Source organism: Falco biarmicus, chromosome 3 (genome assembly GCF_023638135.1).
Source record: "Falco biarmicus isolate bFalBia1 chromosome 3, bFalBia1.pri, whole genome shotgun sequence".
Classification (NCBI taxonomy): Eukaryota; Metazoa; Chordata; class Aves; order Falconiformes; family Falconidae; genus Falco; species Falco biarmicus.
This window is the reverse complement of record NC_079290.1, coordinates 92,190,003-92,216,332: the sequence shown is the minus strand read 5'-3', so window position 1 is coordinate 92,216,332 and position 26,330 is coordinate 92,190,003. Positions and strand designations below refer to the sequence as shown.

At 37.3% G+C, this 26,330-nt stretch overlaps 1 protein-coding gene across 2 annotated transcripts in view; it reads right to left on the bottom strand.

The window, feature by feature from the left end:
- The window catches only part of EXOC2 (exocyst complex component 2), a 133,665-nt gene that overhangs the window by 92,328 nt on the left and 15,007 nt on the right, over positions 1 to 26,330 (bottom strand). For both annotated transcript variants that reach the window (XM_056330882.1, XM_056330883.1), the window contains exons 3-6: positions 21,318 to 21,494; positions 19,814 to 19,940; positions 9,839 to 9,952; positions 4,797 to 4,921 (exon numbers count right to left, since the gene is read on the bottom strand). In XM_056330882.1, coding sequence (XP_056186857.1) covers positions 4,797 to 4,921; positions 9,839 to 9,952; positions 19,814 to 19,940; positions 21,318 to 21,494 — 543 coding nt within the window. The remainder of the gene's footprint in view (positions 1 to 4,796; positions 4,922 to 9,838; positions 9,953 to 19,813; positions 19,941 to 21,317; positions 21,495 to 26,330) is intronic.

Below are 26,330 nucleotides of genomic sequence, written 5' to 3'. Positions count from 1 at the left end.
ATTTAGGTATTAGACAAAAGGTCAACTGCAGTTCAAGTTTCTGATCATACCAGCATTCCCATAGGCCACACATCTGAACAGGAGTGGAAAGGGAAAAAAGGAATAGTGCTGTAGCAGCCAGCAGTGCTTCTTTTGTATAGATTTTTTTCTGAAAATCATATAAACCATATTTGTAGTTGTAACTGCACAAGAGCTGTTGCCATAGCAAACTAGAGAGTCAAATCCAAACCTCAAATTTGTTCAACGTATCAGTGTTTCAAAGACAACACAGCATCTTCTTTACTTGCCAATACAAATTTCACACTTGCATGTTTTTGCATAATTGAGTGACTGAAGTGGTCATTTCCCTATTTTTTTTCTTTTCAATTAAATAAAAAGAAACTCTGCAGCCTAAGACTCTTTGTAAAGAGCACTTCTGAAAAAGTATATTAGAAGCAAATTAATTTCCTAACTTTCCAAAGACTTCTGTGCAGGACATGACTTGCTCACGACAATAAAACACAACTTGCCTACGAGCATATGAACAGCAGCCCTTTTAGGACTGTTGCTTTCTGGGTTGCAACGAGAATTATGGGAAATAAATTAGCTGAACTCCCCAACACTGGAGTTTGGTCAAGTGGGTCAAGTTGAGGTGAGCCCAGTTCCCCCCAGGTCAGTTTACAGCTCCCTTCAGCTGACGAAACAAACTTCCCGTTGAACATCTCCACAGCAAAGTCACTGTCAAACTGTCGGCCAAGTTAACAGGCAGAGAGATGTGAGGATCTGATAAGGCTATTCTATTTTCCAAGAAATTAAGTCAACCAAGCAAGGGTTCTGGCCTATTTGACCTCTTATTTTCTTAGTAAACAGTTTCTAAATCGCAAAATACAATACACATCTCAGGATAACTTTTTATCTTTTTGTTGCTTACTTGTGAAAATATTAATACCCATTTAAATGCGTAATACAGACTGCAGCATACTTAAGATCAGACCAATCTTACTGATCACAAGTAACGAAAAAAGCTGCACCTTAATCAGTGATAACAGGATTTCCCAGATCAAGTTCATGTATTTGAAACAAACACCGTTAAATGTGTATGAATTATAAAAGCAGGTATAAACAGACAAGCAAATAGATGAGTATGAAGTACCTGGTAAAGCCAGTATTATATCTCTCAAAGTGAGCCTCCTATGAAAAGTAACATACTGCACCAAGTTAGGGAGACCTAGGAGAAATAACTGCAGACAGATAGCTCTGCACTACAACTGCAGAATGGATCTGCAGTTTATAAAGCGTAACCTGTGGTTGGAAGATGTGTTCTAGGATATCTGACAAGGAAACACGAGAACCTAAATTTCTGCCCATCAACAAAAACCTATCTTCTGAAAACACATCAGATAGTAGAAATCTTCCCAAAGGAACTGAGTAAAAAAAAAAAAATAAATCCAAACTAAAAAGCAGCAGCTCAGGAAATTCAAGTTATATTGGAAGACAGACTACATATGCTCAATAATGGTTTGTACTGGTCCTGGCTGAGCCCCACAGCAGCCTTCCCAGTGCTGTGCTCTCTTTTGGTAGCCAGAGAGGCGGTGATAACACAGCAGTGCTCCGGCTGGTGCTGAGCAGCGCTCCCACAGCATCAAGGCTGCCCCTCCAGCCTTCCCACCCCTCACCGCCAGGCTGGGGTGGGGGGCAAGATCTCGGGAGGGGACATAGTCGGGACAGCTGACCCAAACTGACCAACGGGATATTCCGTAACATATGACATCTGCTCAGATATAAAAGCTAAGAGAGAGGAGGAGGAACAGGGGGCATTTGTTATTTATGATGTTCCTCTTCCGGAGCAATTGCTACACATCCTGAAGCCCTGCTTCCTGGAAGTGGCTGAACATCGCCTGCTGATGGGAAGTAGAGGATAACATTGTTTTCCTTCACTTCCACATGTGTGACTTTTGCTACAACTTTATTAAACTGCCTTTATCTTGGCCCACAGGTTTTTTTTCATCTTACTTTCTCCCCTTATTCTGCTGAGAAAGGGAGTGGCAGAGTAGCTTGGTGGGCACCAGGCATGCATCCAGCCAGGATGAACCCACCATACCAGAGTGTAACGGGATTTTTAAGTAAACATTCTTCTTTTAAAGAGCTTGAATTTCTAAATTGCATGCCTAAGAATTAATGGGGGTTTTGCTTGTTTTGTGGGGGGTTTAAAATTTTGCATCTAAGCTGCTTCTCTAGAACAATGCTAATAATGCTTATGCTTAAGTCTTGTTGTGTTTCAGAAACCTGAAGTGATCAAATGTTCTGGAGAAAAGCTTTGACATCTGGCAGGAGGGCTGGATGGTGGCATCAAAGACACCTTTTTTTTCTTCCTACTAGTGGAACACTCTCCACATCCAACTTAGCTGCTGATTATACTTATCACAGGTTCAAGTCTTTCAAAAATGATGAAATTTTTCCAGCTTTGCTCCCTCAAAAATATTCTGCATAAAGAGGAAAAAAGGGCAAATAGGCAGTTCTGCATTACAAAGCTGAAATTGATAGGCAATAAGGGTGTTGGGTTGGGTTTTTTTTGACTGAAAAGAATCAAAAACACTTTGGCAGGCACATTTAATAGGAAATTTCACACGAAAAATGCATACTAAAATGCTACACAAGGCAGCTGTGACCTGCAGTGCATCCTCATTAAGAATTTGGTTTCAGAATTTAACAACTAAATATTGTATTGACAAGTCTCTTGAACTCCAGTTTTATAGCTTTGGATTTGTAAGTGATTAAGACTTCAAGTTTCTGATTTTCTTCTACAACAGCATCAAGGCCATTCTTTCTTAGTATTATTTAATTCACTGTTCATAACAATACAAGATACAAGTCTGCTTCTTTTTGAGCACCTAAGGGGTATCACTGGGAGGAAGACAAAACCAAGCCATTTTGGTTACAGATGAAAAGTGGCACCATGTACCACATGAGTCATCCCAAGTTGTTTGAGTTCATAATTTATCTAAAGGACTGCACTGATAAACTCAAATTTTAGGTAAAGATAACACTGATACAGATAAGAGATGCAGAACAGTATAGCAGCTATTATTTAGGTTGAGAGCATAGTAGTTAGTGAAACAAATGTGTTTGGTTCCTGATAAATTAAGATGTTAAGAGAACAAGTAGGAACATAAAAATATTAATAAAATAATGATCAGGAAAGGCAAGATAGAATAGGCAAGAAGCCTACATTTTAGTAGATGGGACAAGAGAAAACTTGTCAGTTGTGTTCAGCCTTTCTAAAACCTCACAACATTCATAGTTTGCATTAGCTTTTTGTAAATCCTACTAACTTTTCTGGTCTATTTGATACTCTATATGCAGAGCAGATTTGGTTGTGAAAAACAAATCATATTTCAGTATTTGTTCAGGATTATTTAGGATTTTGAACTATTTAAGAAAAATTAGGATTTCAACATTTTCAAGATATTTAAGACTTACAAACAAATAGCCTATTATCATTCTTCCTAGCATTTAATACAAACTCAGCTTAAAAAAAAAGGTAAAGAATGCCGAACAGTGATTCTTCTTAAGAGTCTTTTCCTACGACTACTATCACATATTTTAGTATTTCCACTAAATCCTTTAATACTCCTCTTCTGTTATTAAGCCTATCTAGATTTAGGCCAAGGTTTTCCAAAACAGATCAGTAATAGGTCAGTTCTGGGTGGGGTAATAGAGAGGTTTAGGAATTAAAAAGATTCTTCACAGCAAGAACCTTCAGATGTCTCAAGAAGAGGTCTTAACTACCAAAGCACGTATGTTTGCACTTGTGGAAAAAGTTCTCTTAAAAATTACTGAATTAGGCAGGTAGCCAAAAGCCAGCAACCACTTCTGAAAACATTGTCATCTGATGGGCAGGTCACAGGTTAATCTGCCTGGGGCAGTAATACAGGTGGACCACCAGGTGAGACAGCACTACCTTCCCTTTTCCCTGACGTGTGGAAAGTATCAGACAGCGAGTGGCCTGCAAGCAGTTCAAGAAAAACCTCTTACTTCTCCAAAGCAGTGTTCCTAAAGCCAATGGAAGCACTAGCTTGGCTGAGGCTATGACTAAATGTAAGTTTCCTTACTCCATGGTACCCATTACACAGGATCAATGATCAGGAATGATAATCCTGCAATATACCGTAGCTATGAAGAACTGCATAGTGCTAGTGTCAACCCTACTGGGGATGGCCCAGCACTGTCACTTTCTTATTCAGCACAGTCCCTGACTAGACGGGGCTATGGCAGCCCGCAATGAGCTTTTACCTCAGAGACATTTTATGTTTTAAAGTGTGTATATATAAAATAAAGCTATATATAAAAATGGAACACACAACTAAGTTAATCTCACTAGTGTGTTGCATTTTCCCTATGGCAAGCAGAATATAAAGGCTGTCTGATTTCCCAAGTCAGAGTGTAATGAATATTCATATAAATATTGCAGTCTGACTATGGGATAAGTCATCATAAAAACTATTTTTTATATTGCTACAGTTTGTAAGTCATCTTAATATTATCCTCAGTTTAACATTTCTTCTCCTTTCTGGATTTGTGGTCTAAGCAGTTTCATCAAATGCCTCCATAAACATTTGATGCCATCTTTTCCAAAACTACCACAATAATCAGCCAGCCAGTCCCAGCTTCTGAGCAACACAATACAGACTTTGGGCTTGTTATACACTTTCAGACGGGACTGTGAAGAAAAACAGTATTTTTAATATTAAGTTCAACCACACGCAATATAAAAGAAAAGACAGTATCTGCATTTAGTAAGCACAAAGCATATTTACCTGACAGAGCATCCTGTGCTTCAAAGAATGTGCTGAGACCTCCTTTCACATAAGCTAGACTGCCCTCATTTTTCTTATTGGCTTGTTTCTTCAAATTCACAACAGCCATTTTGAGCTGATCAAAACTGAAAAGAAACAAGAAAACCCCTGTGACGTTCAAACAACGAACAAGGTCAGCTAATGAATAAATGGAACAACTACTTGGAAAAGCAAGCCAGCTACTTCTGCAACAACTATTAATGACTGAGTAATTGCTAAAAAGTGTGCTGCTTGATGACAGCTTACTTTTAGTCCAAAGAGCTTTCCTGTTTTAATTTTAATCCCAAATGGAGGGTTTCTATCACTTGTGATGGAATAGATTTCTTTATAACACAAATTAGTCAAGAAATTTCTTTTAAACATGCAATATTGCTCTTAACTGTACTACCTTAAATAGGTGATAGTCCAACTCACTACACTTAGCACACCAGATTAACTACTGGTTATGTAACTGGCATGTTAGAAGTCTCTTTAATAAGAGATATTTGTTTATTTGTTTAACTCTGCAGCCTAGTTCACAAACCTTTTTCACTTTCTGTTTCTGAATTCCTTCAATATTTTTATATGAGTTTGGACATACAGCTCAGAATCGAAGACAATATTAGTGCAAAAATAAAGAAAAGCTGAATGGATTCCTGCTTTATGGAAGTATGTTTTTTATATATAGTCTACTGAATTATTTTTGAAAGACACTTCACAGGGCAGTATTAACTGCCAACTCATCACTATTGTTTGTATGGTAGGTTACTTTTTATCTTAGTTTCCTAATATTTCCAGATTACTGCCAGTTTACATTTGATTTCACATTTTTACTTTTTGCAATCAGCTGCAATTACTTTAGAAGTCTTACATCATGACTAATTCTTCATTACTTGCATATCATCTTTTTGTTGATGACTATGAATATGATCTCAGTAGTTATGCCGCTGGATTAATTACAAAAGCACTATCATGAACAAGCTCAGAAACACAAATATAACACATGATTTTCATGCTTAAAGTAATTTCTCCTACCTGCAGGCTAAACCCATCTCCCTGACACAAAGGAATCAAAAAAACTGCACTATACCTCGGTGAGGAGAGGGAAACAATGAAGTAAGGAAATTAAGGCATAAGGCAATTCCACCAATACTCTTTGCCCATTTTAAACAGGTAGAAAAAGACATGTTAAGACAACAAACCAAACTTTAGCCTAGGCAGTGGGAAAGCTGTCACCACCTGCTGGAAGACAAAACACACTGGTGCACTTACATGCATTTTCCTTTTTATATTAATGATGTCACAACATTTTGTTTTATTTCCTGTTTCCATCTGCTGGACAGAAATCACATTATTCAATAGCTGGATGGGTCTATTTGGGCATACAAGAAGTACTTACCAGCAGCATTTTCAAACTAAAAAAAAATCTGTACAGTTATCTTTTAAGCACTGTTTCACCTTACCTGATGATCTAATACTATGTCTGCACAGTTTATTTATATTTGTCAGAATATTGCTGAGGTAAAAAAAAAAAAAAGTTATTTTGGTTGCTTACAAAGAATTTCCTTCAAGGAAAAAACAGACATAAGCTAACCAAAACATCACTGCACCACAAATTTAGCATTCCCAATACCTGAGGTTATGTAGAGGACAAGAACTAAACCGTTGCTGTGTGTTTCCGCAAAAACAGCACAAATGATATGAGGCAGATAATTATACAATTCCAGAATATTTCTAAGACTACACATTTTGAAGTGAGAAGTAGTAAATCCATTTTTTCCCCTTCTTTATTTAAAAAGTTATTTATAATTAGATTCAAAACATGACTGGATTCACCCTACCCTTTGAGCCATTCTTCCTGTTGAGTTTTATACAGCTTTTGTACGTCCAACACTAAGATTCAGACTTTGTAAACCAATATAAACTGAGCTAATATGCAAAAACCCCCAGCTTTCATTTAAAACCAGAAATTAGTATCTTTTATTCCACTAGACTGATGGGTTCATGACTTGAATGAAAGTTGTTTGTGGGTTTTTTTCCCCCAAGAAAGATGAAGTATTTAAGCTGATGCTAGACAAAGTGTTAAGAATATTTTTTTTCTTAATAGGAAGTTTTTAAAAGTCCATGAGAATGGACACTCAGGCACTGACCCACTGGCACAGTACAAGTTAAAAAGGCACCATGCAAGCTCATGTAATTATTTATTATCAACTCATAGTACTGATGACCAGAAAAATCAATGTTCTTACTGACACCTTGCCATACTAGGCTTTACAACCACCACATTATGCTGTCGTTCATATTCCATGGCAATTCTGATAAAAAGAGTAACTTAAATCAGTCTAAATAGTAATTTAATTAATTTTCTGGGTCTACAGCATCCTTAAATGTACCCAAGCCACCCATGACAGACAGCTGTTAAATTAAATCTCAGCACTCTCCATAATGGTGATTCTGCAGCACTCAGTTACACAGTCCCAGGGTTTAAGCAATCAAATATTGGTTTTAATCTGCACCTAACCTAAATTATATATTAATGTATTATTTCTGAATTAATCTTGTTTCCTTTCTAAAGGCACATAACTCATTCAAGCTGTACACCCACAGATACTTACATACTCCTGTTTTTGTGTCTCTGCTTTCCTGTCTTTTTTAAACCAGTGGCCAAAACTGGGCAGAGCACTTCAACTACAGCTTTAGTAACAATGAGCAGAGTAATTATCCCCATATCTTACATAACACAGCCTTGCTAATACACCCCAAAAGATGGTATGGACTAGACAGCCAACTGGTATTTCTGGCATGTTACAAACACCAGATTTTCTTCTATACTACTGTTGCCCAACCCAGGCACGTACTCTGTCGCCTGCCTTCCCCACATCCCTTAGAGCCTTGCACCCAAGTATTTTGTGACTGCTACAGCCAAGGCTGCCACTGGTTATCATGTCCCCTGCCTTGCCTGCACGAATCAGATCTAGGAAAACAGCACCCCTGATTGCCCACCTAGCAGCTACGTTAGAAGACATTCCCAGGACTCTCCACAAGCCTCCTGGATGGTTGCCCTTCCTGTAAATCACAGAGGTTAAAGTCCTGTACAGGAACCAGGGTCTGCTCTGTGCAGGCTTCCTCAAGTTTCTTAAGGAAGATTTTGTTCAATTCCTCATCCCACTGCGATGTTAGCCTTTCCAGCCTCTTTAACAAGCTCTCAACCATCCTGCTACCAGCTCCATAAGAGGGAGCATGTATTTATTCAAGCTGTTCCTTCACACAAAGGTCAAGTCCATCTGTTCTTTCATGGATGTATTTCTGAGAAAGCCTCTTCCCATCCATCATAGAACACCAGGCACGTGAGCTACCCCACTTTATTCCAGTGATGTGCTTGTCTAATCCCATATGTGGGGCTCTGGCTTCTTGTTTCCCAGGCTACATGTGTAAAGGCACTTGAGGTTAGATCCTTCCAGCTGGTTTTGCAATTCCCAACAGCACTCTCAATGCCATCACTGAACCACGTATGTAGCACTCCGTCCCTTCATTAACTCAAGCTGTTATCACCATCCCCTGATATTCCTAATTTGAAGTCCTTGTCACCAAAGTGCAAACCTGCTGGCAAAGATGTTCCCGCCCCACTTCTCCAAATGAATCCCATTTCTGACTAGCGGTCCTTGTTCTTTAGTAATGGATCCATGGCTACAGGAGTAAAAAACGCTGCCTTTGAAACCAGCGGTACAGCCACCTCTGAAACTACAGGATGCATCCGCTAACACTTGAAGCTTTCTCCTTCACATGTAAATGAAACGGAATACCTGGGCTCCCATGTTCTTCACTTTTGCCCCCAGGGTTTTGCAATCAACTCTTGATCTGTTCCACATCTTCCTTGGCAGTGTCACTGGTGCCCACATGAAGGAGCAACAAAACAGCAACAGTCCAAGTGCCAAACATAAAACAGTTACATCAAAAGCTGTTTGTTCCTTCTCACTGTTAACCCCCCAGCTTTTTTAAAAACCTCGTGATCCCTGAAGTTATCAGGTTGTGCGAGGTAGAATTCATTTTGAATCACTCCTCTTTTAGTTATTGGATATAAAAACATGCCGTCACTTCATATGTATTAGATAATAATGTTCTCTTGCTGTTGTTTTGCCTCTTCAATCTGCCACCACTTTGCGAGGAATTTCCCAAGCAGATTAATGCTTATTTCTGGAGCTCCTAAAATCAACCACCACCACCCAAAAAACAACAAAACCAAACCCCCCCCAAAAAACCCACCAAACCTCAAACAAATCCAACCTTGTTTCTACCATAAGATAACAAAAAACATATTAAATCTGCAAAGTGGTATTGCCTTTCAAAATGCTAATCAGAATACCCAGCTATAAACAACAACAAAAAAAAGGCTCATCCTCTCTACTAAAAATGGCTTCCAGTATTATCCAAACGCCAGCAGATAAAAGTTTCAGAACTCACTTATACATGCAAAATGTATTTATGTAATGCATTCATGTAAGTACATATTATGAACTAGGTTTAAAAATTAAGACATTAATGACGTTGAGAGATTTACCTCAAAGATCTTACTCATTTGTCCAACTTAATTTACTATAGCATTTTCCACAAGAGTTAACTAAAAGCTAACTGATACTACTGGTTTACTCTTAGTCTGTTCAGTGATCCTGAGCCTCTAGTCATGACTTAACCCCTGGAGTGTCCACTTAAGGCCATGCTGCCCAACTTCTTCATACACAGAGGGCTTTAGCCTGAAGAAAGACATTCTCTTCTTCCCCATCTTACATGGGGGAGGGGGGGGAAGCAAGCCATAAATTAGATCTGGTTAAAAATGAAGTTTTCTTCATAACCACATTGAGCAAAACTTGTTGATTCACGTTTCTAGCCAAGCAGAAACGTCACAGGCAGTAGAAACTACAGGTCTATTACTGTAAACATCAACCACCAATGACACGTCTATTGGATAATGAAATAACATTGAGTGACTTGCACTTAAAACAATTATTTTTATGATAGTAACAAACCTTGTTGTTGAATGATTCTCAATCAGATACCAGGCAGCAGAAAAGTTTTCGCTAGTGAAATCAGCACTCATCCCAGGAAACAGTGCCTCTAAATCTTTTTGAGGAAATCTGCCTCTGAAAAATGAATATTCATTTCTTCAGTGAGACATGTTCTTGTGAACAGCTTACAATTAGTAATGCCACATTATAAAAAAACCCAAACCAAAACAAAACAAAAAAAACCCAAACCAACCAAATCATGTTGCAACAAGATGTAAATATAAACTTGTATCTCACCATGAAATTAAATCTGGTATTATACACACATGTAGCCTGCCTGGGAAAGAAGAGATTGAAATCTAATTAAGTAAACCTAATTTTACCATTTTGATTTCACCTTTACACATGGCAGAAATATTGCCTGTACAAAATGCTTTTAAAGAAAGAAAACTGCTGCCTTCAGAAAATGAGACTAGACAGACTCACCATGGTATTACTAATATTCACATGCAGGACCACTAATGCTGGATGTACTCAGAGTCAACTCTTACCTTTTAAATAGGAAAATCAGTACATCAAACCAAGTAAATAAGAAATAATATTGTCTATAAGCCATGGAACAGTATCTTTAACTTTTAAATGACAGGACATCACCAGTTGACAGCTAGTAATTGATCTCGCACCATCACTGTCTATTGGTCCATGTGCAGCCCAAGTCCCACGGAAACACAAAGGAAGATACATGGAACATACTTCCATTATATACAAACACCCTGAGTTAAAATCACCCTCTTGCAAAACAGAATATACTGATCCATCTCTGTTCATAGTACACAAAACAAAAGTGGGCATGTCTCGAGTGAGAAACAGCATGTTTTGTTTGTTTTTATTCAGTCTTACAATGCATAAAGCTAGCATGCGAGCCAATTCCTTGTAAAAGCAGATTCTTTATAACAGTGTATTTGACATTACAAGTAGCTTCTAAGATACTCATACAGAAAATGTATTCCATTTAAAGTCAGTGTAATAAAAATATTTAAAGCACTTTTTGATGAAAACATGAAACATGACAATCTTCATCCTGCAGTCCAGACACACACTTAACACTTGGCTACATTCATTCCATCGTGTGCTCCCAGTACATCACCAGGTGCACTCACCATTCTATTCTTTACCCACAGCTGCATCCCATCTTCAGAAACTAATTGTGGCAAACAAGGTTTTGTTTTTGTGGCAAAAGTTTACTTTTGGTAAGCCCTGAATTGGTCAGGCAGTTGGGCTGTATGATTCCTGTAGATCCCTTCCAAATGAAATACTCTATTCTAAAAATTTTTGGATTTTTGGATTACAAATGTCAAACTCAAGTCAATAAAAATCCCTCCTTGATGCTCACAAGCTAGGTGAGCTCTGCTATACAAAGCACACTGTATGCAAATGCAAACCTGCCATACTTTGCATCTGAGATCAAACTTGGGTGGGAGTAGCAATCTGGAGTCAGCTATTGGAAATACATTTAATAGTATGAAAAGCCATTTTCAATGGACACGAAGGCAGTGATTTGTTAGTTTTAATTTTTCTGTAATCTAAACATGTTTCAAGATAGCTAAAGCTATCTTGAACAGCAGACGAAGTGAAGCAAATCTAAAGGCAGGCACATTAAAAAGTACAATTATACAGAAAAAAAATAGTTGTTTTCTGTACAAGTTTCTATTCATATCCAAATGGCCATTAGCACAACCAGATACAAAGGACTTACATATATAATGACATGGCACAGAAGTCTTTCATCAGTAGCACTTGATTACAGCAGTGGCATTAAACAATACTTTTTAAAACCAAGAAAAAAAATCAAATTAGATGCAAGGAAAAGCAATGACATATGAAAACTAGAGAGACAGGGGAAACTAGTGTAGCAACTAGTGCAGCAAATGTAACAACTAAAAATGAGGGTCCCAATATTTCTCTCTGTTCAATGAAAAAGTGATAATACTAATATAAAAATATATAAACATAAGCAGTAAGATTCAGAATTACCAATGACGTTGCATTTCATGAATGCCAGTTAGTGCACAGAAAATGCCAATACATGGAAGAAGGCGAAGAAAGTTTTAATTTATCCTTCCTTTAAAGACATGTAAAGATATCTTACTTTTCACACACAGTAGTCAGAAGTGCCCAGCAGACACATGAATCTACAGGATGGTACTTCACATGTGATACCTGGCATGACTGTCCAAAAAAGCTTTTTTATTAAATCCACACATGGTGGCATCTTTGTGGTCAAACCCATTTTTTAATGCTAAAACCCAGAAACAATAAAAAAATTACAGTTACCTCAGAAGAGACTCAGATCTCCAGTACAAGCACTGTATAAGTGCACACACACAATACAGAAGCAGAATTCTGTTCATATTTTTCAGAACATCAGTACATTTTCTCAGAAGACAAAAGAATAGATATAACACAAAAAGCACACACACTCACTCAACAAATATACCATTACCAAATGCTACTCATTGCAAGATTGTAAGACGTACGCATAGCAGTTTAAGCCTATGCATGAGCTATACAATTCCTAGGGGAAAAAACCCTATTTGAGAGAGGGGGAGAGAAACCCCAATAATTTAGCCAGGGATGTAATAAATTCCTGCAAATTACTTTTGCCCACAGACAGTGGGGCAGAAATGAAGGGTGGGGTTTCTTCAGTGTGATGTTTCGCTGCATTGAAAAGTTATTAGGAGCTTTTTTCCCAGCAGATGTACTTGTGCAGAACCATAAATTATCAATGCGTTTATGGGTACTTTTATCTGTGCAGACATATTTTAGACATAGTCACAACAGAGTAGAAATATGAATGTGAATGTGTGCAGTCTGTTAACAATATATTATACTCTGTGGTGTAGTATCCTCATTTTTATCATAAATTTTACCAGTAGTTTTTCCACTAACAGATAGAAGCAGCTTGTAATGACTTGGTACAGCTGTCTTCACAATTAGCTGCTCACTAAAAAGTTCAAACTGAAAGCAACTGTACTTCTAAAATGTCTGGCCTGGCCAGATGCATCTAAAAAGAGACTGATTCCACATATACACAAGTTTGTTTCATTAACTTCCATTAGTAAATTAAATAAGTCCTTGGAAGTTCTCATGAAAATCTGCTTACGGTTTACTTATAAAAAAGCACATATGTGACTTGAGAAAGTATTTCTGTTTTACTCATTTCAACATTATGGGGCAAATATGAACTAGTAGCAAAAACCGAGACTGAGCTGACATGCAATGAAATTGTTGATCTTTTTTCTGTTGATTTGCTCATTATACAAGAATCACTTCAGGAAGCAACTCTGAATACTTAATCATTGACTAGAAAGCAATCACTGTAAAAGAAACTTGAGAACCACAAACTGAATTCAGAAAACCTCAGAAAAAGAAGAGAGAAGTTCACCATCCTTGATAACTCCACATATTTCACTACCTTTATAATTTCAGCAAAGGTACACATATAGGATCTACATAGTAGTGCTTTCTGCTAGGTAGACTTCTATTTAAAACAGAACCAGACCCGGTACAAGACACGTAGTTAACATTTTTAAGTAGTCTCACTCATCCATCAGTAACGATTTTAAATATAAAAGTAGTTAAGATTTCACATGCTGTTTATATTCATAAGAACTAGAATTAAAATAAATTTGGTTTCAGTCCACTACACACTTTCACTTCCCTCAAACATATTTTAAGTATAGCTAATACAGTCATGCGGTATTAAATGTAGTGGTCCTTACTTCCATGTAAAGGCCATGCATGTCTGCTTTGGATTCAAAACACACAGGGTACAATCAATTCACTTGCACCGCACGCGCCCAACAATACAAGGCACTCCCTCTAGTAGCCCAAACTTTAGGTTCTCTATAGCCTGACACTCAATAAATCTAATTTAACATCACAGTCTATATTGGCTCTTACAAATTCTACTGCAGAACTTGTGCACATACAGAGCACTTATATTCTGCAGAGGTTTAAGATTAGTTGTATCTCCATGGGTAAATCACAACCTCCAAGTAGTCACAATTGAGTAACAACAACAGAATGCAATGGATACTCATGAGCAGAGCCTGACTATGAATGCAGCTTAGCAAGGTGTGATTTTTCTGTCAAGATTATTTTCCTCCCAGAGTTTCAAAATCTCATAGTATGCTTTTCAGCATACATGACAACATTTGCAGATTAAACGCAGGTCCCAAAACAGGATACAGCCACCAAAAGGTAACTTGAACCTCAATTCCACAGGAGTTTATAGGTCAAAAGGAGCAACTTTAAATAAACACAGATTCTGAATAGCAACCAGCATAAACAAGCTCCAGCTAGAGCTGCTGTACACTCCTCCCTCTGTCTGGTACCAGTCAGACTCCTAGAAGCAGGCTTTGTAGTAGCTCTACTGTGCTCATAATGCATGCAAGACGACCAGCATAAGGGACCCTGGAGTAGACTAAACACAACAAATCAGGAGGTGTTAACAAAGATCTCCAACAGCAAAAAGACAAGGATGCCCTCTGGCAATTACTCCCTAGTAGCATGGGTTTATCAGAAATACGACAACAAAATGACAACCATATTTGAGACATGGCAGAATGTGAGATATCTACTAAGAGGTTACAGGCTGGTAGCTGCAAGCGATGCATCAGCCTTACAAGCAGTTAAGTGCTACTATGTTTTTAAAGTCATAAAACTAGGACTATATACTGTGTACAGCATCATATACATATGTACATATGTACACATATATATTGTGTACACCTGCAGGTTTCATAATTTTTCCACGTGGATCTCTGATAAACGTTTTCACAAGCCCATCGCATTGAAGGATGAAACTGACTGCGTTTCCATACAAGCCACTTATAAATAAATATCAAAGTCTCCAGAAAGTCTTTTCCTATCTCATGGTAGCAAGCTGATGTTTACCATTAGGTGGCAGCGTATGATCATCTGTTCCCTCCTCCCAGATGAACTGTTTTGGAAGCCGTCGTGGGAAGAGGGAAGCATCTGTACTGAGTGGGTGGATACAGAAGTATGTGGAATGTACTTAGCATGTCAGTATTTGCTTTCATGTACGAGATGGATCCACCATAATGACCTCTGCTACATGCAAAACAACAAACACTATTCAAAGATTTTCTAACCACCACTAGGTCTGACTGCTGTTACCGCTTTGCAGAGAATGGATTTTCTTGGTCTGACAGAGTAGGTAAAAGAGGCAGGGAACCTTTGATTAAGCAAGGACTTGTGCTGGAGAGGAAAAGTATGTGGTACAAATGAGCAAGCAATTCATTCACCAGTCTTACACAGAACTAAATTTTCCACCAACAGATTTCAACCAGTGCCGTTACGAAACAAGCATCACATATTCCCTCCCAGAACCACTCAAAATTCTGAACAATCCTATGTTGGTAGGACATAACTACCAACTTGCTCTTGTAACAGCTCTAAACTGCAAAAACCAAAGTACTGCAACACCACTGTAAATGTCAGTATTTTCACACCAGGTTTCCACGTTTCTCAGTCTGAGGCGACTGCTCTGTATACTCTTTTTCTTCCTGCAAGTTACTTAAGCTTTCCGTAAGCGTTCCTGGCTACGTATGCTTAACACCACAGCCAGGAACACTCCTTGGGGAGGAAGGTGGCACAGACCTGCTTTGCACTTAAAGCCAGCATAAAGATGGTGACGGAAAACTAAAGCTTTGTATCAGTCTTTACTCCACTCTGAAAACCAAAAAACTAGAAATTAAAGATTAAATATTTTAAGTATCTATCTTCTGGTGTGAATGAAATACTTCATAGCACGCACACAATATGCAGTAAGCGACTGCAATGTAAGAAACCTCATCTAATGGAATCAGTTCTGTGTTTTGAAAGATGAACGCAGAACCATTAGCAAGGAAGGAGACCAATGTGTGCAAACATTCTTCTAGGAAAACATTTGTGACTTTCAGGATCACCACTGACACATAATAACCAGCAAGTTCAAGTTTCATTACAACAGAAATGATACTATTCAGCAAGTGAGATTCTTAGTTGTATGGCATGAGAACAACAATTGATTCTTAGAAAATATGAAGAACTTATCAGCCAGAAATTACATATACCTACTACCTGTTAAACATGTAGGCTGCAAGATATAATGGCTTGTACATTGCATATAAATATAATATTTAAAATAACTTGACTGTGTAAAAAACAACCAGGAGGATGAGTATATACCCATAGTTCTTACTTTGCATCCTTCCAACATTTGAATGTAAAAAGAAGATTCCAGTGCCTATTTTGAGAATATATTTTACTTCCACAATGCATCTACAGGCAGTATTCTAATTAATAGAATGTGTTAGACCCCCTGTTATCTAATTTACTGTCGAAACTTTTTGTTCACTTAAATCCCAGTCACTTGCAACTAAATTCCAATCGTTATGTCTACTGAGTCAGCATAAACGTATTTGTCTCTGTGCTTGCCTAATAGTTTAATGAAATGCTGTACTAAAGCACTTCTGCGCCTTACCAGATCTTTTTTGCAGTATACCCATGTCCCATTTGCAACACCTTGAAAGTATCCATCTGAATGATTCAAAAGCCACAATTAACTTTAAAACACATTTTATTTGGACAAAGTAACATGAACAATGTTTTAAAAAAGCCATAAAAGAAACTTTTAGAACTAAGCATAACCCATATTAAAAAGAAATAAAACTTTAAAAAAAATCACAACAGATAGGTGATACACCTCTTTCCCATGCTGCAGATTGTCTCTTCTGTATCATTTGCTGATGACTGACAACCACTTTCTAGAGGAAGGACTTACTTCAGTCTGCAGTCTAGCCACTTCCTACCTTCTCTTCAGCATGCTCCTATCTAGCTTATTCCTATCCTATTTTCTCACATCTGTTTTTCACTGTTTTTCTCCCTGGTCCTCTCTGCAAATGTTTATTTTGTTTACTATTTGCAGCACTAATATAAGGCACTCCTTTCCCTGAGCAGCCATTAGGGTGCAAGGGTTGTAAATCCCACCAAGACAGATCAATGCTGAATGCTTCAGCTTCAAAATTAAAATACACCCCAAATTTTACACATTTTAAAATAGTTTAAAGAAGCCAAAGGTATTAACAAAAGAGAGATCCATTATGCTGCAGAGTCCCATCTCCTTGTATACGCAACTATCATTCATCCCCTTCTGTTAAAGCACCAAAATTCTAACAATTTATCACTTTAGTGACAGATTATTCCCATGTCTAGCAATAGTAAATGCTAGTATCTTGCTTATCTACTCCCTTTCTTAATTTATAATTGCTTTTTTTCACTACCTTGTACAACTTCTCGTTACTCACCCATCACATCAAGTATTTGCAAACATGTAAGTTTAGTTAAACCGTATGGTAGTAGAGATTATTTCATAAAAGTAAATATATTGCTCCTATTTCTCAAGGAAATTATGAAAGCTTTTCCATTGAGGGGGCACTTTCTAATTAATAACACAGGATGTTACATCTACAGTCACAAGTATTAATACCATGCTCACCCATAGCACAAGGGCAGACCAGGCTTTTCCTCTCCTTCCCAATGAGAGTATTTGACTTCCAATTGACATCCAGTTCCCCCTCTCCATAACTTATTCCTCAATCCCTCTATAAAATTACTTGTTATATTGCCTAGTGTTCCTTCTCTCAAACAGGTAATTTTCAACACCACTGCTTGCAATAATCTTCACACCTCACCTCCAATAAACGAGGCTTGATACTATACTTGCCCAAAGATTTCCCTATTTCTCCCCCCCTTACAAAAAGGTTATTTCCTATCTGTACTTACACATTTCTGATGGGTTTTTTTCCCACATAAAATCTGAGGTTTCATTAACATGGTATTTTCTAATGCTTTTAGATGAAACATTTAAAATATAGTATCACTGGGTTTCTATTTAACAAACATCCAAACATTACTAAATTAAACAAATCTCAAACTAATGCTATTAGGTTTCTGGAAGACAATCCTTAATCTATCACATCAACACTGTCTGAACTGTAAGAACTACCAATTTTGGTTATGATGCCAAATAGTACATTAGACATTTTGTTAAAATAAGAACAAATTAAAAGTAACTATGTCATAACCATTGTATTTACAGAAAGAAGTATTGTAAGAAACCTATGGAGAGAGGACTACATAATCAAATTAGTTATATTGACTTAAATCCCAGATAAAATATTGGAAAAGCTGTTGCAGGGTTCAACTAATTCAACTAATCAGTTTTAATGTCAGCCAGTCGCACCTGTTTGTTACAATGTTTGAGAACGTATTATATTGGCTTTGAGATTAAGTGCTTCATTGAATAAAGTAACCAGGCAAAATTAGTATATCAGTTTAAAGGAGACTTGCTACCATAAGACTGATTACAGACATAGTTTTATGCGATGCCAATAGAACAGTACGTTACATGGACTGAAGTACTAACTATAAAAAAACCAAAACACCCAATACTTGAAGAAGCAAACTTGAGAACATATGTAGGTAAAGTTTTACTAAAGCCCACATTACTCTTTCACCAGTATTTGCATCATCACCAATAACACCTTTATGACCAAGATTTTTTTTATAAATAGTTGGTAAAAACATTAAGTAGAAAGACTGTCATCTGAACTAAGATGACAGACTTGTCAACGAAGAAACAAATAGAGGAACACAGTCAAATGCAAAAAGAAACAGTCAGGATAAAGGAATCCAGGCCATCCCTACAGAATAACGAGCAATTGTGCCAGCAGCAAAGTAGCAACTCAGAGAATCAGCTAACAAGCCACTCACTGCTAGTTACCAGTGCAGCACTGTGGTAAAAAGGATTACTGTTTTTTTTTAGTTTATGAACAGGAAAGGGAGACTGGAGGAGAGACAGGAAGTCTTCTAGTAAGATACTGGAATATTGTCCACAGTCCTAGAGTCAACATTTTAACAGGACTGGAAAACTGGAGAAGATGAAAGTAGTACCTGTCAGAAGTTACATCACGAGATGGAGAAAAATACTTACAAAGAGACAAAATCTTCAATGTAGTACAAAAAAATTGGGTTAGTACTTTGAAAAGAAAGAAATATACATACTCAAACTAGGAAAAAAAACGTACAGCCAGAGGCTGGAAGGTGATGACTGATCCACTGGAAATCCCATATGGGTTTTGAGAAAGCGCAGGTTCCCCATCAGAACAAGGTAACAACAGATGCTGCAGATTCTCTCCAATGCATTCCCCCTCACAGACTATTCAGCAGAGGAGACCCCTAGCAATAGTTAAATTTTAAATACCCTTTGGTTTTGGTAGGGCTGGTATCTTGATCAAAAGAAATATTATTCCTGATGCTATTTCTAGGAGTTGGGCAGGTTTGGAGCCCAAAAAGTGTCCCATTTAAAGCCTTCTAATTCCATTTATCACTCACTATAAAGTTTCTATTTCAGAAAAAAAGTATGTCGTAAATTCCACCGTACTTACTAACAAAAGTAAGGAAGTCTGTGGGTTGGAAAACAGTATTAATATTTCAATAAACTAGCTGATGTGGTATAATAAATCACATTTTACAGTGCAATTTTAGCAACAGATAGCAATCTAAACATCCTTAAAAGCCCCATGAAACTCAAATGCAACAGTAAGTATTCCATAGCTACAATGTATAAATCCAAAGCCTTAGGTTATTTACCAATCCTCAAAATCTAAACACCACTGGGGTTCAATATATCAGGCTTTTCGATTATCTACAGTTCTAATTGATGGTACAAAAAGGAGGATTATGAAGCAGGATAGAATGTGCACTAACAACTCTTCTGAGCACCAAAGAGCACACCAACAGCTAATATACGTATGGGGTTTTTTAAATCTTTCCCTACCCTGTAAACCATTAAACTTTTCTGGAATTCACTAAGGCACATATAGAGAAAACCACTAAAAATGTGGATTAAAGGCATTTGGTACTCACTTGTCTATCTCAATACCAAGCGGATTAGCTGGACGTAGGGACAAGGGGGGAATCCCTTTGTTCCTATCAGTGCGCATGTCATAATAGTTCATTTCATCCACCCAGACAGCAGACTGATCCAAGATACCTAGAGAAAACAAAGCACAGATCCTTAAAACAACAAGGGCAGTCCAGCACCATCAACTTCTGACATACTGAATTAATTTGAAAAATCCTGATAAATATAAAATGCATGCCTAGGTAATATATTGGAAGATACATGGCAAAACAACCTGGATGCAATTACGCTAAATTATTTTATTATAGCTGCTGAAAAGGTATTCATGGCTGGGTATCAAATATTACCCTCTTACAGAGCACATAGTTTCATATACCTAAAGAGCATTTTCCTAATCACAGAGTATTAATATTTTTTCATTCCTCAAACTATTTTGATATCTGTCCAAATTTTGTCATCTATTACTTTCAAACCGAGCAATTACCTGGAGGTCATCTTATTTGCATATACTAGGGAAGATTGGTTTTCTGTGCCACTCACTAGCCAAAAAGTAAGTAAACTCTGGCCACATGCCAAGATGGATGACTCAAAGGACACAGGACTGACTTACAACAAAGCATAAAGGTGAGGCACAATAGGTCTTGGCCCTCAGCCAAAAGTGCAGCCAGCCTTACTCTTGGCCATGCCCTTCTCTAATATACCCATCAGATGCTCAGCACCAGAGATTACCCCATTTACCTGTTTTTTAAATATCAATTCTCCTCGCCCATCACCAAAAGCTTCACTGTGTGACATATGCACTTGATTCACCTTTCTATTATTAAGATCTTAGTACAGCTTGGGAGAAATCGGGTGTTATTTAACTGAGAGAAAAAAGTCTAAAATGGTTCTTGTGGGAACCCCTATGTTAGAAAAGATAACCATCCAACTTCATCAATGAAGTGTTCTGAAAGAAATATTTTCAATCCAGAGAGTATTTAGACTGGATTCTAGATTAAGCAGAGGTCTGCTTGGCCACATCATTTCAATCGTTAAGCATCTCATGAGAAATACTTCAGACTTCCCATCTTTCAGGATGGTTTGAATTACAAATAAGAAATGGCACTGAGGATTCAAGTTTCTTTAAAGGATTAACTGTCAGCTCAGGATTCAGGTGTGAAGCTCATGAGCTGGTTTATATTTTGTATTAATCTAGTACACCTAAGGTAATTAAAAATTCTTAAATTTTAGAAGCTTAGTGCTATTCCTTACAGAAAAATAAAGGGCTACTTTTCATTAGTCATTGAGGGCTTTAGCAGGATATTGAGATAGCAGGATTAATTTCATGTATACCATGAGCTTATCTATGTATATATTTGCACATTTTATTGATACACTCTGCTTCTAGACAATTGAAGAACTGTCCTGAGGTGGATCCATTTTAAACATGAATTTTATTTAAAAAGGAACTCAGTCATGTATTTGTTTAGCAAAGAAAACAGATGTGAATTTGAACAAGAAAAATACCTATTTTTTCAGGTTTAAGCAGTTTGAAGGAAACAGTTGAAGTTCCTTTGCCACCAGACTTTGTAGTAACAATAATGTCTCCCTTGTCATTTTTAGCCTGTCCAACTCGACACACAATTTTACTGGCAGACATCCATTCAGCAGTTAGCAGACAGTTGTGCCCACAGATTGTTAAACCTGGGAAAAAGAAAAGAAGTAATACGCTACCGTGAATAGAAGTACCTTTTGAAATTCTGTAACACAAGTACATTTATGATGCTTCACATACTTTACATAAACATATGACCCTTCTCGAATCCCTTACAGCCAACTACAGTGAAAGTCACAAAAACATGTTTCAGATGTTCCCTAAGTGATTTCAGGTCTTTTATCCTAGCGACACTTCATATGATACACACAAGCGCTGCCTGAAGCTTATTTTAATCTTTTCCACCAGTTATGGCTGTTCTACTGCAACTTTTACTTCATGTTATACAATAGATCTTCTGTCTACAAGACACTAGAGGACTACTGTTCCATATTGTACTTCTATGAAACTTTCATCAAAACTGCATGCAAAAAATCTTTCATAGGTTCACTCCATATGACTTTGAATAGCAAAAAAAAAAAAAGAATCACTGCAAAATATTCAGAATTAAAAATGTTTTTTTCAACCCTATCTGTTTAGCTAAACTTTTGTGGACACAGGAGGCATTTTTTGGTCAGAAAAGTATTAATTGACAAATAGTCTGTTCCAGTCTTTTCTGTTCAAAATGCATGATGCAAGACTGATTCTGCCGAATAAACTACCCCTGTTTTATAAAAGAATAGTCATGTAATGTTCATCTATTTCCTCTTCTAAACTTCCTCGTAACAGAAGTACAAATGACGAGTCATGAAATAACAATATAACATACATTTTGGCCATGAAGCTCTCTCACAGGAAGACTGTGGCATATTTTAGTATGTTCAAGCTTTAGTGTTTTAGAACACCTCTTAACACTTAAGTTTCAAGGTACACCTTAATATAAGGTCCAGCGCTTCCTGGGGTTTCATGTTAAATCAGTCTGACCAGCTGATCAAGCTGACTGATCAATGTGACCAATCCTGGTCAGATCAAGACTCTGAATGCTGGAACAGATGGACTGTTTTCTCAGATCCAGAGCAACAATTTCCATATTCCTAATCAGAGTTTTATTGATTTGAAGAATTGGCAAGACCCCAATTTCTATAGCATCGATTTGGAGAACTTCATTAGATTCTTCTTGAGTAACACCCTTACCTAGAAACATTTTGCCTTATGTCCAAAAGGACAAGGCTGTACTGGAGTATAAATTAGTCAGGCATAGCAGTTCCTCCCCTGTTGGCTTGGCTTTTGTTTTTAATTTCTAGAAAGCTCTGATCAATTTCAAAAATACTTACAGACAAAAGGGTCAGCACATGTGGCTCCGTACCAAAGCTTCACACTTACTTTTTCTCACAGTTTAAGTCTCTGACATTATACAGCAGACAAATTTGGCAGTTTTCATAGTTGTCAGATGTAAAAATGCCTTACTCCCTGCCAAAAACTACTTTCAAAATGAAATTCAAAAAAAAACCCCCAAAAAACAGAAAGGCACTGAATCTTATTACAACCGAAAGCAATTTTACTTGAACAAGGACAATAGATTTGTTTCTTAAAAGATGCCTGAATAAAGGGAGACGGTGGGTGGGTGTGGGGGTGTGTGTGCGCACGAAGGTGGAATAGGATACACACACGTTAAAAAAACCTTAAAATAATAAAAAAAAGTTTGTGTTGTTATTTATTTACAACATTCTAATCAGGCCAGTTTTTATTTTTCAGAGGGGAATAAAAAAACCCACACAATTATGATGCATGGCTTTTAACCTTACGTTATATTATTACATCTCTTCTGGTTTTATGCTAGCAACCTCTCTGAGGGAAAAAAAAAAAGGTTGTGGTAGGAACTGAGACTACCTGAAAGAATTTGTCTGAACCCTTCATAAAGAAGTTTTCACCCTGGAATTTCAAAGGTCTGGATTCATGCTTGAATTAAGTACTACTTTAAAATCAAGATCTGAGCTATAGCAATTTAACAGTGTAAAAAAGCTTTGAACAAATGTTTTAAAGATTGTTGTACCAATTATTTTCTACTCATTGAAGGTTTGTACGGTTCCCAAGAAAACAAGATCACAAGATCTGACAGTTCTGAAATGGAAGGTAAGAGCCTTTGTCTGCATCTTAAATGCAAAAGAAAGTAAGTCTCTATTAACATTTCAGGTACCGCACTAGATACAGTAATGGCACAATTTCTAAAACAAATAAAGGTATGTTGGAGGAGACCTTTTGATAGTACAGAAAGAGAAAACTTGCTTTAAAATAAAATTTCGTTTTAATCTTTTGCATGATACAAAGATCTCTGAGAACATCACACTTGGGTTCAATCTTTCATGTGCCTTTCAGCAAGTAGGCACAAGTAATTCTCTTACTGAGACTTTTCAATTTTGGTTAAGTTCATATATTGACAATTTTACAATGCCTGCAAAATGCAGCTGCAAATGTTCTAAGAGACAAACTAAACCCTGAGAGAACAAGTGCTACAGGTATCTCCTGGATTTGACTTTTTGTACCAAGCTATAGTTACAAATAAAAAAAAAGTTTATTTGATACAAAGATACAAAGAGATTACTAGAAGGCTCTCTCTTAAAAGAAAGAAAAAGGCATGTTCTATTATTTGATATTCTGTTTATATATAAACAGGTATCTACCTCCCCCTTTACTCCACTCTCGTGAGACCCCACCTGGAGCACAGTGTGCAGTTCTGGGGTCCCCCAACGTAGGAAGGACATGAACCTGTTAGAGCAAGTCCAGAGGAGGGCCACAAAGATGACCAGAGGGATGGAGCACCTCTCCTACGAAGACAGACTGAGAGAGTTGGGGTTGTTCGGTCTGGAGAACACAAGGGTCAGGGGAGACCTTACTGTGGTCTTCTAGTACCTAAAAGGGGCCTGCAGGAAAACTGGAGAGGGACTTTTTACAAGGGCATGAAGTAGTGATAGGACAAGGGATAATTGCTTTAAAATGAAAGAGGGTAGATTTAGATTGGATATTAGAAATAAATTCTGCACTATGAGGGCGGTGAGGCACTGAAACAGGTTGCCCAGAGAAGCTGTGGATGCCCCATCCCTGGAAGTGCTCAAGGCCAGGCTGGAATGGGCTTTGGGCAACCTGGTCCAGTGGAAGGTGTCCCTGCCCATGGCAGGGGGCTTTAAATTAGATGATCTTCAAGGTTCCTTCCAACCCAAACTGTTCTATGATACATAAAAGAGTTTCTTGTTTTTCATTTTACTCTAATGCATCTCAAATAACAAATTATAAAACCCTCACTCAAACTTGCTTAAATCTTGTGCCTACAAAGGCTCACTTTTGCAAGTGTTTCCATTCAAGTCACAGGGAATATTTACATGCCTAATTCAACCATGAAAAGAAATCTTTGCATGTCTTAAGCCTTAGTCACTATACTGGAGAAAGCTGAGAACTGAACTAAGGGGAAAAAAAAAAAAAAAAAAAGACATTTCATTATTTTTTTATATTTACCTCCAAGGGTGAGGTTATTAGCAGCTCTATGTTACAAGCGTTACTCCAAAAACATAAGAGAAAAAAACACTAGCAGTTAAGTCAGCTGTAATATTGAGGCACAGTATAGAAGATGTCTTCTTTCCCAGAACCCAGAACTGATCACTTCTAAGAGGATCATACCAACAAACTAGTGAGGTTATCAAACTACATCAACTACACAAATACACAGAAACATACTCACCTTTTAACATCATCAGTTATTTGATTATTTCTCAATAAAGATTCATTAGTATACCACAACCTTGCCTAGCAGCTCAGGAAAACAGTACTTCCCCTTCTGAGAGACAGCAAACTGAAGTGAAGGGGAAAATTGTAGTAACTTATGCTTGGCCATAAAGTTCATTGTGGTGACCATGAATGGAATTCAGGAATCTTGGTTTACAGCCATGAAGTGAAATATTGTTTCTAACAAAGCCAAACAAAATTCCAATGGACTTCAAAGGAGTCATGGTTCCACAACAAATTAGATAAATTGTCTCTAACATGAATACTGAAGTACTCATATGCTTAACTTACAAAAGAAATAAGGGAAACTCCAGTAATAGTTAACTTGGATTTCCAGAAGATTTTACGAAATCCTTCGCAAAAGGCTTAAGAAAATTAAGCAGCTATAGGATATGATCCTCAAACAGATAAACAGCTTGTTAAGATAGAAACAGGATTACAGTAAATGGTGTGTTTTCACTGAGGAAAGTTTCCACAGGGCATGGGCTGGGATCACTTATGTTCAAGATATTCATAAAAGACAACATGAAGAAGTTACAAAGTTTGCTGATGACATTGATTTATTCAAAATGTAAAGACCGTAAAAACTAGAAAAAATGCGGAACAGGCCTTGTGTGATTGACTGGATGCACTATAAAACCACAGCTGAAATTTAGTGAACAAAGACACGATACACACAGGCAAAACTTTAAATTCACAGATGACAGGCTCAAACTAACTACTAACCCTCAAGCATTAAATCATGGGCCTTTAATAGGCAGAACAATGAAAAACATTAGCTCAATGCTTAGCAGGAGCTATACATAAAACAGAGTCCTATGGAAGTAATACAAAACAAAAGTGAAAGTACAGTATTATGCCACAGCGTATTCACATCTTGCACACCGCATGTAACCAAAATGATGTTCACCCATGACTGGTAGTGAAACCAAAAGAGATTCACTGAAGAGCAACAAGAAGGGTCAAAGATACATGCAGAAAATTTAAACATGCCAGGACTTTTCAGTGTGGAAAAAAAAGCAACAGACCAGTGATGATCAAGATCTGTATGGTCAGGAGAATCAGAGAAAACTGTTTGTTCCCTCTTTCAACACAAAAGTTATGATGATTCAAATAAAGTTACATTGTTAAAATCAAAACAGCAAAAGAAATGGTTCTTCATATAATGT